The sequence below is a fragment of the Rhincodon typus genome, chromosome 14 (genome assembly GCF_021869965.1).
Source record: "Rhincodon typus isolate 14 chromosome 14, sRhiTyp1.1, whole genome shotgun sequence".
Lineage (NCBI taxonomy): Eukaryota > Metazoa > Chordata > Chondrichthyes > Orectolobiformes > Rhincodontidae > Rhincodon > Rhincodon typus.
Window position 1 is genome coordinate 37,555,208 of NC_063345.1, and position 12,103 is coordinate 37,567,310.

At 39.5% G+C, this 12,103-nt stretch overlaps 1 protein-coding gene across 2 annotated transcripts in view; it reads right to left on the reverse strand.

Moving 5' to 3' along the window:
• Window positions 1-12,103, reverse strand: part of LOC109935524 (UDP-N-acetylglucosamine--peptide N-acetylglucosaminyltransferase 110 kDa subunit) — an 83,323-nt gene that overhangs the window by 9,037 nt on the left and 62,183 nt on the right. For both annotated transcript variants that reach the window (XM_048605497.1, XM_020534164.2), the window contains exons 17-20: window positions 11,169-11,285; window positions 8,365-8,532; window positions 7,856-8,008; window positions 6,468-6,720 (exon numbers count right to left, since the gene is read on the reverse strand). In XM_048605497.1, coding sequence (XP_048461454.1) covers window positions 6,468-6,720; window positions 7,856-8,008; window positions 8,365-8,532; window positions 11,169-11,285 — 691 coding nt within the window. The remainder of the gene's footprint in view (window positions 1-6,467; window positions 6,721-7,855; window positions 8,009-8,364; window positions 8,533-11,168; window positions 11,286-12,103) is intronic.

Consider the following 12,103-nt stretch of genomic DNA (forward strand, 5'->3'; position numbering starts at 1 on the left):
AGCAAATGCCAAGTCCATGGCACCATGGATGACTTTGACAGACAAGAGGCTGAAGAAATAGCAGGGTTATAGTCATAGGGGAGTAAATAGTAAAAAGGGAACAGAATAGTATTTCAGCAGCCACAACAGAAACTCCTGGATGGAGTATGTTACCTATGCCAGGATCAAAGATGTATCAGAGTGGCTGAAAGGCATTCTGAAGAATGAGGGTGAACGGCCACTGGACTTGGTACATATTTGTAGCAACTAAGTTAAATAGAGGGGTCCTACAAACAAAATATAGGGAGTTAGGACATCAAAAAAGAGTAATCTCAGGATTGCTATCAGTGGACATTTTGCAAGATAAAATAATAGGATATGTTAGACAAATACACGGCTAGAAAAATGGGCTGAGGAATGGCAGATGGCGTTTGTAAATCAGATAAATATAAGGTGTTGCATTTTTGGAGGTCAAACCAGGGCAGGACCTAAACAGTCAATAGAAAGGCCCTGGAGCGTGTTATAGAACGAACAGATTTAGAGGTATAGGTTCATAGATCCTTGAAAGTGGAGTCACAGGCAGACAGAGTGGTGAAGGCGGCTTTCAGCATGCTTGCTCTCATTGGTCAGAGCACAGAGATGTCATGTTGCAGTTGTATAAGACGTTGATAAGGCCACATTTGGAGTGCTGCCTGCAGTTCTGGTTGCTCTACTATGGAAAAGATATTATTAAACTAGGAAGACTGCATAAAGCATACTACCTGGACTGGAAGGTATGAGTCATAAAGAAGAGGCTGGAAAGGCTGGGACCCCTTTTTCCCCACCCTGGACCATAGGAATCAGAAGGTTAACCTTATAGAGGTCTATAAAATCATGAGAGGCACAGATAAAGTAGACAGCCAACAGTTTTTCCCCCGATGGTCGGGGAGTCCAAGACTAGGGGGCATTGGTTTAAGATGAAAGGGGAGAGATATGAAAGGGTCCAGAGGGGAATTTTTTACCCCACGCAGAGGGTGATGAGTGCCTGGAACAGGCTGCCAAAGTTAGTGGTGGAGGTGAGTCCAATTTTGTCATTTAAGAAACATTTGGATAAGTACATGGATGGAACAGGTATGGACCAAACAGGCAAATGGGACATGATTAATTGTGAAAACTGGGCGGCGTGGACAAGTTGGGCCGAAGGACCTGTTTCCATGCTGTAAACCTCTATGACTATGATATTAATACAATAGCTACAAGAGCAAGTCAGAGTCAAGAAATATAGCAGCGATTAACTGACCTCCTGACTCCCCAAAGCCTATCCATATTTACAAGGACAAATCAGAAGTGTAACAGAATACTCCCCACTTGCCTGGATAGGTGCAGCTCCAACAACCTCAAGAAACTTTACACCGTCCAGGACAAAGGAGCCTACCTGACTGGCACTACATCCGCTTCTGCTACTGACGCTCAATCGAAGTGCGTACTACCTGCAAAATGCACTGCAGAAATTCAATGCCACTTAGACAGCAGTTTCCAAACCCACAACCATCTCCATCTAGGAGGACAAGAGGTGGTGATACATGGTAACACCACAACCTACAAGTTCCCCTACAAGCCACTCACCACCATGACTCAAAAATACATTGCCATTCCTCAGTGTCAGAATGCTCATGGCATCGTGGGTCAACTAAAATACATGGACTGAAACAGTTCAAGAAAGCACTCACCACCTCCTTCAAAGGCAACTAGGAATAGGCACTAAATGGTGATCAAGCCAGCGACACCCACATCCCATTAATAAATAAAGCACAAATGGTTATGACATGGCTATGGGCTTACTAAAGGTCGAGGAATTGAACATCCAGGGGTATTCATGGTTTAGGACAGTAGTGGAGACGCAAAAGAAGATATTAAACAAGAAACCAGATGCATGCTATAAGGGTACAAACAGTAATAAGGGGTGACTTCAATTCACATTGACATTGGACAAATCAAACTTGCAAGGCCAATACAATGAGGAAACAACCAAAAAAACAAACAAACAATCTAGACTGGGTATTGTGTAATGAGAGAGGATTATTTAATAATCTTGTTGTACAGGGTCCCTTGTGGGTCAGTGACCATATGGTGATGGAATTCTTCATGAAGATGGCAAGTATAGTAGTTGAATCTAAAACTAGGGTCCTGAATCAAAATACAAGAGAAGTCTGAGGCACAAACTGGCAACAAGAGATTGGGGATCCTAAAGAATTTGCCAGTGGATAGGCAATGAATCACATTTAAAGAGTATAAATTACAATCATTCATTCCGGTCTGGCACTGGCACAAAAGTGGACTTAACCATGACTTACAAGAGAAATTAGATCCAAACTGGAAAAATGTAAAATTGTCAGTAAAAGTAGCAGACCAGATGATTGGGAGCATTTTAGAAGTGAGGAACAAAGAAGAAAAAGTTTGACCAACTGGCTGAAAATAGAGAATGACCATAAGACATAGGAGCAGAAATTAGGCCATCCGGCCCATCGAGTCTGCTCTGCTATTCAATCAAGGCTGATAAGTTCCTCAACCTCATTCTCCTGCTTTGTCCCTGTAACCCATGATAATCAAGAACCTATCTATCGCAGTCTTAAATGTACTCAATGAGCTGGCCTCCACAGCCTTCTGTGGCAGTGAATTCCATAGATTCACCACTCTCTGGCTGAAGAAGTTTCTCCTTATCTCTGTACTAAAAGCTCTTCCCTTTACTCCAAGGCTGTGCCCTTGGGTCCTAGACTCTCCTACCAATGGAAGCATCTTCCCAACATGCATTTTGTCCAGGCCATTCAGTATTCTGAAAGTTTCAATTAGGTCACCCCTCATCCTTCTAAACTCCCATGAGTATATTCCCAGAGTCCTCAAACAGTCCTCATATGTTAAGCTTTCCATTCCTAGGACCATTCTCGTGAACGTCCTCTGAACCCGCTCCAGGGCCAGCACATCCTTCCTGAGATATGGGGCCCAAAACTGCACACAAATGAGCGTAAATCACAAGGAAAAGCAATAACAGGCTGCTGAGTTCACATGATCAGCCATTACCACAATGAATAGCCGAGCAGGCAAGACTTGATGAATAAGTTTTCCGTGGTTGGGGATTCTAGAACCAGGGGATAAGAGCTCGAACCATTGAAGACTATGATGAGAAGAACGTTCTTCACTCAAAAGGGTAGTGAATTCATGAATTGTCTATTATAGAAGGCTATGGAGGCCAAGTTACTGAATATATTCAAGACCGAGATGAATACATTCCTAGATTTTAAAAGCACCGAGGGTATTTTTTTTGGACAGGGTTGGTGGGGTGGGATGGGGGAATGGGGTGGAGGAAGAGAGAAAGTGGGTATATGGCATTTGAGAGACAGGATCTGCCGTAATCCTATTGAACAGTGGAGCTGGCTTCAAAGGCCGTATGAATTATTAACAGGAATAAGCTTCTCAAGCCTGTTCCACCAATTGGATCACAGCTAATCCGACATTCCTCATGTCCAATTCCCTGTCCTTTCCCCATAACCTTCGATTCCTCTAATGATCACAAATCTCTCAGCCTTAAAACACACACAAAGACACTATTACACAGAAACTCTACAGTATGGAAGCAGGCCATTTGGCCCATTGGATCAACACCCCACCCGCCAAACAGCATCCCATTCAGACCCTCCCTCCTACTGTAACGCTGCATTTCCCATGAGTAACCCACCTACCCTGCACATCCCTGAGCACTATGGACAATTCAGCATGATCAATCCACCCAACCTGCACATCTTTGGACTGTGGGAGGAAACCCAAGATGACAGTGAAAATGTAAAGGCAGCAGTACTAGCCACCAAGTCACCGTGCCACCCAGCTCTGTGGCAAGGAGTTCCAAAGACTTCCAACCCCGAGAAAAGAAACTGCTCTTCATCTCGGTCTTAAACTGGCACCCTTTTATTCTGAAACTATGCCCTCTGGTCCTACACTCCTCGCACGAGTCAAAATATCCTCTAAGCATTTATTCTGTCCAGCCCTTAAGAATCCCATGTGTTTCATAAACTCCAATGGAGCAGAATCCCAACCTGGTTAGCCTATGCTCAGAAGACACACTCTCCATACTGGGGATCATCCTAGTGAACCTTCCCTCGACTGCCTCCAATGAAATGATCTCTTTCTTTAAATAAAAGGGAACCAAAACTACTCACAGTACTCCAGATGTGGTCTCACGAACAGACTGTACAGTTGCAATAAGACTTCCCAACTCCTATAATCCAACTCCCTTGAAATAAGGGCCAAGATTCCATTAAACTTCCCGATTACCTGCTGCACGTGTCTTAGCTTTCAGTGTTTTGTGCACTAGTACATCCAAGTACCTTTTGTGTTGCAGCTTTCCGTAGTTTTCCTCCATTAAAATATTACTCTGTCCCTTTTGGTCTCCCTTCCAAACTGAACAACTTCACATTTTCATTCATTGTACTCTGTTGTGGCTTACTCCAGTTCCTAATTTATTTGTTTCAATGATGCAATGAAAATGGTTCAAGGTACACTAAGTCCAGGAGATACCCCAAATCCTTGGTGCATTTATAACACAAAGAAAGCTTAGTTGAAATCCACATGATGCAAGGTGGATCTCGAACAAGTCACCAAAGGGGACATGGAAAGCAGTAAAAGTGAACAATGAAAGAGACAAAATGGAAATCCCAGAAAGAACAGCAGAGCTTCAAGATAAGAATACCAGGACGAACTTAGAGAAGTGGCAGTCAATTAAATGTTGTAAAAGAGCACATTACTGTACATGTTGTAAATTTGAAAACAGAAGCACTGTAAAAACTCAGGTCTGGCAGGATTAAAACAAAGAAAGAATATTAGCAATTTTTTTTTCTCCCAACGTAGACCTGTTTCAAGTGATTAGTGACAAGATGGGTATTTCTATCCCGGTAAACAGCTCAGCTCATTAACTTCTTTTACCTTTTTTTTTTTAAGAAAAGGGCATTAACTCAGTATGGTCCAAGATAATTGCTGGTCTTCATTGTTTGAACACTCTTTAGGGAAAATACCTGTGCTTCATAGTCTAGGATATAGTTTTAGAATTGCAATTGAGGAAGCTTGCTGAAAGTTGTTCAACTCAAATCTCACTTCTGAAAAGCCTTTTTGTTGCATTTATTATGGAACCCAGCTGTTCTCAAAGAACGATTGGAAGGATTCTCAATACTTCATTTCCTACAAAAGCTGTATCTGCTAAGACTCCATTTTTAGTAACAACTGTCTACATCTGTCAGACCAACATGTGTCTGAACATCTAAGCCCTTATTCTTTTTGCATTCAAAGACTAAGATTTATTGGCCAGAGTTTTCCTTCGCCTCAATCACTCCTCCCAAAGTCAATCTCCAGAAAGAAATCCAGTTTTTCTTCATCCCGGTGTATTTCTTTGTTTTTGCATCATCATTCAATACATTTTGTTTCATAATAAATCAATAACATGGCATTATTTATGAAAGAAACCTGATTGATAGAATTTTTTATTTTATGTTTAACATGGAAAAAGCACATGTATTGGCCATATCACACTGATTTTCAAAGCTATGTAAAACAATTAAATTTTTGTTGTGACCATCAAAACACACTCCTCCCATTCCAGTTACAAAGCGTTCGTGATACCATATATACACAGACACACAATATACATATATAAAAAAAAGTACCATGTGCATCAGTGTTTGCGACACATGGTCCACATAACTGATACCACACCACAATGAAATTCATGTCCCTCAGAGACACACCACATAGCATATCCCTTTAGCTGCTCACAGCAGGCAAAAAACTCACTGCAGTGCCCAACATTATATGGGACTCTGCAATTAGAGAACATTTGCCTAACAATCATGCCTGTGAGATGAATTACACAGCCAACCGTTTTAGAATTGTCAGTTGAGTTCAGCGTATACTACATGTGTACTTCCAAATACTGAAAGCTACATATTAATACATGAAACCCATTCTTTGCAGACAAGAACATATACACACACATTATATTTGTTTCAACTCAACAAAATAGGTGACAGCATTCATCGATTAATTCCTCAGGGCAATGTCTTGACCAATCAGAATGAACTTGCCTGGCTGAAAAGCTGAAACTGTCACTCATCATCTAACTTGGATTTTCCATGGCAACGCTTTCCAACACTTACCAATCAGAATTCACTTGACCAATTAACAGTCCCCTCTGAAATTATAAATGTGAGTTTTCCCTTCACATCAGTATTTCTTGCAAGATAAAAAGCTTCATTAAAAGTCTTTTCACAGCAATAAAAAAACAATAACGTTCAACTCAATAAAATAATCACCTGATAAACTAAACCGATGCATTTTACCAATAGTAATAAAGCAAGCACAGGTATCTTATTTAAGCTTGAAGCTCCTTTAGCAACATTTAATTGCAAGTGCCAACTTAAAGTCCTTCTACAAAGAAGACAGAAGTTCTGACCCACTGTTGCACATACCTGGCATAGTCACCATTGGCGTCCCTGCCCAGAGTACATCCATTCCTGTAGTGTGTCCATTACAGAGTGGAGTGTCTAAACAGACATCAGCCATCTGTCCCCGCCTTACATGTTCCTCCTTTGGGGCGACAGGTGAAAATATAATGCGGTTGGCAGACAGTCCCATGCTCTGGGCATACTGTTGAATATTGGGCTCTCCCACAGCAGGGAATCGAAGTAGCCACAGCACACTATTAGGAACTCGTTTTAGGATCTGTAAGAAGAATACATTAAGCATACTTAGTGAACCAGCTAATGTCACTACTGGCATTGTGCTTCATGATTTCCTTTGCCTCAATCACTAGTAACATTTTCTAAGACTTGGACTTTAAAAAAAAATTACATTACATAGAAAAGGCCATCAAATACTTTATCTAGTATTATACATTTTCATCCATCTCCCACGGAATTGCTCATAGTTTGGATGATGCGCAACTGTGCTGTAATGGTTGAACAATGTTTAAACTTGTTTGCAAAATTATGAATTCTGCTGGATTAAGCATAAAGTTACAGCTGAATTCATGTTCAGTGAAGGAAGTTGAGGAAATGTTTACCAATTTCTGGTTCAAAATCATAGAAAGTAGTAACATAATTTAAAAGTAAATATTGAAAATAAACAGAATCTGGCACAAGCTCCGAGCAGAGCACTCAATGAATACTTTGCGTCTGTCTTTGCATTGGAAAAAAAAAGGAAGACAAGAGCGAAGGCTGAGCAAAACATTTTGGTGCGAGTCTGAAATTTACTGCCTGCAAGGGTGTTTGTGTTAGAAACTCAATACCTTTATGCAGAACTTTAAGTGTTTATTAATTTTCCAGGAACAAATCAAGAAACTATGAACTTAACATTTGTAGATATTAGAAACTTAACAGAACCAACAATGATAAAAGGACTTACTGGTGGTGCTGGATGTGAATTCACAACGAAATAAAAATGTCATTTTCATTTCAAAAACACGGACAGAATAAGGAGATACCCTCTAAAATAATTCACTGAGGGATTATCAACAAGGCAGAAAGAACAATGATCTTCTAAACAGAAGAGTGCCACTTCATTTTGCTTACATAAAAGTGTGAAACAACAATATCTTACCTAAAACTGATCAATACACTTGTGAATATACAGTCCCTCACTGTTCTCCATTTCTTTCCAGAAAGACCCCAACGTTATTTACCTATCTGGGGTAACAATTTCATTCTCATCTCCTGTGGTGCTTAATCTAGAATTTTCAATCCTTTCCCAACCTTTTATCCCTTAAAATCATTTCTACTCACAAAATAATCAATTTGAATAAGAGCTACATAAAAATACCCGATTCATATTTTTACTGAACTTTAGGGATGATACTTACACTGGCCCACATTTGCAGAGTATTTGGATCAATCTTATACAGCTGGTTAAAGTTGCAATAAACAATAGAATCTTCTGGCAACCCATATTGTGACCGTGTGGTAACAATGATTGTGCGTGGTACCTCCTCGCCAGTTGCTGCTTTGTTGTTGATCTGATGGCAGATTGAATGTGTATTGATTAATTTTCAGCTAAGCACGAAGATAGTTTGACCCAGAATACAGCCTGTAGACGTAGGTGGCAATCCCGAAGTAAACATCTCATTGCTCTACACTTTCAAGATCTGTAATTGTTCACAGCTGCCATCTCCTTACATCACCAAGGACAACAATCCATTTCGGGCCATCAAAACCACCTGAGCTTTGTTGAACCTTCTTTCTGACATACAAACATAGTTTACATGATCATAGTCTCAAATTCTTTAGAACCACCACAATAGAATTTCCTCCAATCACAGACAGACATTCTAATTTCCCACCCACATCAAGCTCAACCATGCTCTTCACTTACTTGTGTTGTTGCCAGCCCATTGCTGACTGTGAAGTTGTTGATTGTGACCTGGATTTGTCCTTGGTTGATCATGTTGATAATTGCTTCAGCTGCAGCATTCATTGGGACAACAGGCATTGAAAGTGCAGAGTTGGTATCCGAGTTGTCTCCACCATCAGGACATTTCAGCTGCAAATTGCACATAAAAAGCATGAAAATCTCCGGAAGAACGTCTAAAAAAGGTACAATTTACTGCTTCTAACTGATCAAAATGTCTCAAAAGCATTACAACCATCCCTATGAAAGTGTTCTGCACAGTTGTGGATGCCACACGTATCAATAGCCAAACTCCACATCAACAATTGTGTTTCAACAGAAATAATTTCTTTAGGTTGCAATTTGAACAATGTTTCAGCGAATTATGTAAGTAGCTGTTCCTTCTATCAACGTGACTGACAAGAACCAATAGTGTGACTTAAGTTTTCTGTCAAAGACAGACTATAAAGCTGTCCATTGATTTGCTGTGCCATTGTTACCCTATGTGTGTGCTGACACCGCGCATTTTCTACTTACTACAGATGCAAAAGCTATGTCAATTCTCAAACCTGACATAACAAAGTGGTCGACAAGTCCTGTTTGACACCTCAGGAGTTATCCTTTTTAACAAGGAAGCAAAAGTCTTAACCTCAAGAACACAAGTCAATTTTTATTAAAGCAAAAATATAGTGGCAATGACTTAAATTTATAATAAACCAATGCATTCTGCAAATAAGTTAACATTTTATTTTCATTTTGACAATACAGTACAGTTTACACAGGGAGATTTAAAGCCTGGCAAGGTTATGGAACACGAAGCTATGATTTTATGCACCTTAATCCAGGGCCCGCAACACACCACATACAACACAAGCCCAAAGGCAAGGACTCCTTCCTTGTGAGCAACAGTAGTCCAACTGTAAACAGATCAGCAGGTTACGGCTGTGGGGTTTGCTTACAAGCAGCAAATTAGCCTCCAGCAGATTTTCATTTCAGGGGTGAACCGTGAAACCTCCAAGCAATAGTAATAATTGTAATGTGGATATATGCTGGAGAAAATGTTTTCTAAAACTAAGGATGTGAAAGGCGGCCAGATAAGTAACTCAGAATCCAAGGAAACTGGAGGAAATAGTTACATGGACAAATTGGTAAAAAGTGGATGCTGGAATCGAGTGACAGGAAAAAGGGAGATTAATGGTTTTCCATAAATGAAGGTCTGTGTGATGTGAATGACAGAGAATACAATGGTTACGAGCGTAAATAGCTATTTAAAAACTGCTTGCCATATATATGATCTAAATTTAACAATGCTCAATGATTTTGTAAATGAATACACAGTGGGAATATATGCACAATTGTGAATACTTTTTAGGTGCATATAAAAAGGCAAAAAAAGACAAAAGCAGATTCACCATCAGGCTGTCTAGTATGAAGCAACTTAAATATGAAGATAGCTTTAAAATTTGCGACAGTTTTCTTTAGATCAGTGGGCCTTATGGGATGATTAATGGAGGTCTTTAAAGATGGCACAGACAAACAGATGGAAGCATACAGTATTCACTGGCTTATGGCCTACAATGAGGGGCATGGACAAGAGATATTTAGGACACAGTGTCCTTTTAAAAGTGTACTGTGGATTTGTAAAGTCATGGAATTGTTGTAATCAAATTACAGAATTTGGCAACATTTATATGAGTTGGAAAAGCGTAGGAGTATTCTAGAATATTAGAACAAGGTTAGAAAGTGGAATTCAGATTACGTGTTGAGAATATACACTACACAAGCTGGTAAGATTGAATGCCCCATTGCCATGTTACAAATGTTATTAGCAGTGTGATGTAGTATCAGACATGAATACTCTGATCTTCAAATGCAACTGCATTTTTGTACCCAATGCCAGATCACTCATGCACTAAGTGTTCTGCTCATCCAATTTAAAAGCACAGTTGCACTGTATTCTGTCTGACTACGCATTCAAATGTTTTATTCCTTTCTGCTGTTCTACATGCTCATGGTTCTGCAATCTAATTAAGAGCCTCTTGCTCTCAGCTCTTAAAACCAATTATAAAAATATTTGCAACACCAAGATACATCCACCAACTGGACAACCAGACAAGGCACGATAACTGCTTATCATCTGCCTTTGGCGGGATTACCCATCTTGCACTACAAAATAGTGATTTGCCAGCAGATTTCTCTGAAAATGGCCAGAGATAACATCATACAAACCAAAGGTTGTTTTGAATTGAAACAAAGGAGCCATTTAACTAAATGCGCTGCAAGCCTTTCCTCAAGGAAAAATCATTTTAACACAATAGTGTCCACACACTGAAAATAATGGCCAAACAACCCTTAACAGTGAATTGTAAGTTACCTGACCCATTACTTAAGTTATGAGCAAGCATCATTGCCACTAAAATGACACAGGATTGTTAGAAAGTGACTGACAGATCAAATTTAAATTGAATCATCAGGAAAAGAATTCTGAACCACCACTTCATTTACGTTAATGATAATGATAAAGTAAATACAAATAAAAATTAATAAATTTTAATATTTTACCAAAATCCTAATGGCAATAGTAGACTCAAAATTCATTCTGATAGAGGAAACTGTTTCATTTACAGTCTAGAAAGAGGCATAAGTTTTAAGCAGTATCTCTATATCATGAAAGGATACTGCCCAACCAGTTATGGTACCAAAACTACCACAAATGGTGAACTTAGGACAATTACATGTACAAAGCTAAGTAACAGTAGCATCTATACATGCTAGCTTTCCCTCATTACCTTCACTACTTTGACATCAGGCAGGCTGTCTAGGAATGCTTTCAGATCAATACCATTCAGAACAATTCTATTATCGTAAATGTGTCCATTTGACTTGAAGTCAATCACAGCCTTTTTCTAAAAAAAAAAGAAAGAAAAGCAATCTTAATTTACAAAGCATCAGACCTGCAAAGATCTCCACCTAATCCTTTACAGAAGTTCAAATACTTCTCAAGGGGTAAGGTTATTTCTTAAACATGCATCACTAACAACTACCCAAACAGAAACTACAAACATACCCTTTCGCCTAATGCCAGATAATATCTTAAGGTATTAATTGGTAGAATTTTAGAACTATCGGAAGAGTGTATGCAAAGGCGAGAAGAGACAGTGGAATAAACAGGATACACTCTGAATGGCCGTGCTGCATGATCTTGTAGGTGTTTGTTTCACATGTTCCTGCCACTTACTTAAAAGCAAAGCAGCTACAGTGATAGATCCAAATGAGCTATTGCAATACAGCATCAAATGTTTTAGGTAATAGTAAATTTTAATATACCAGTGTGTTTTCTGAGCTTACCAACTTTCAAACTTGTGCCAACAGTGGGCTATTAAAACTCGATTATGAAAGTATTTTCTGGTATTTCAATTGCTTAACTGAAATGTTCAGGACTTAAAAATTTCTAAAACACAACACATTTATACATTTATTTGGAGTCACGAAGACAATTAAGTCAAGCAATAACAATATAGCAGAAGGGCTGTGAAATAACTCCAGTGGCCAGTATTTCGTCACCAAGTAATCCTTTACACATGGGAATTCCTTGCCTATAGTCCTGCCTCATACAGAGTCAGGCACCAGAGTATCAGTATCTCTGACATTCACACTTTTTAATGTGTCAGCCAGGGCCCTCGGACTGGACCAGATTAACAGCCCTAATCAGGGGAACTCATTC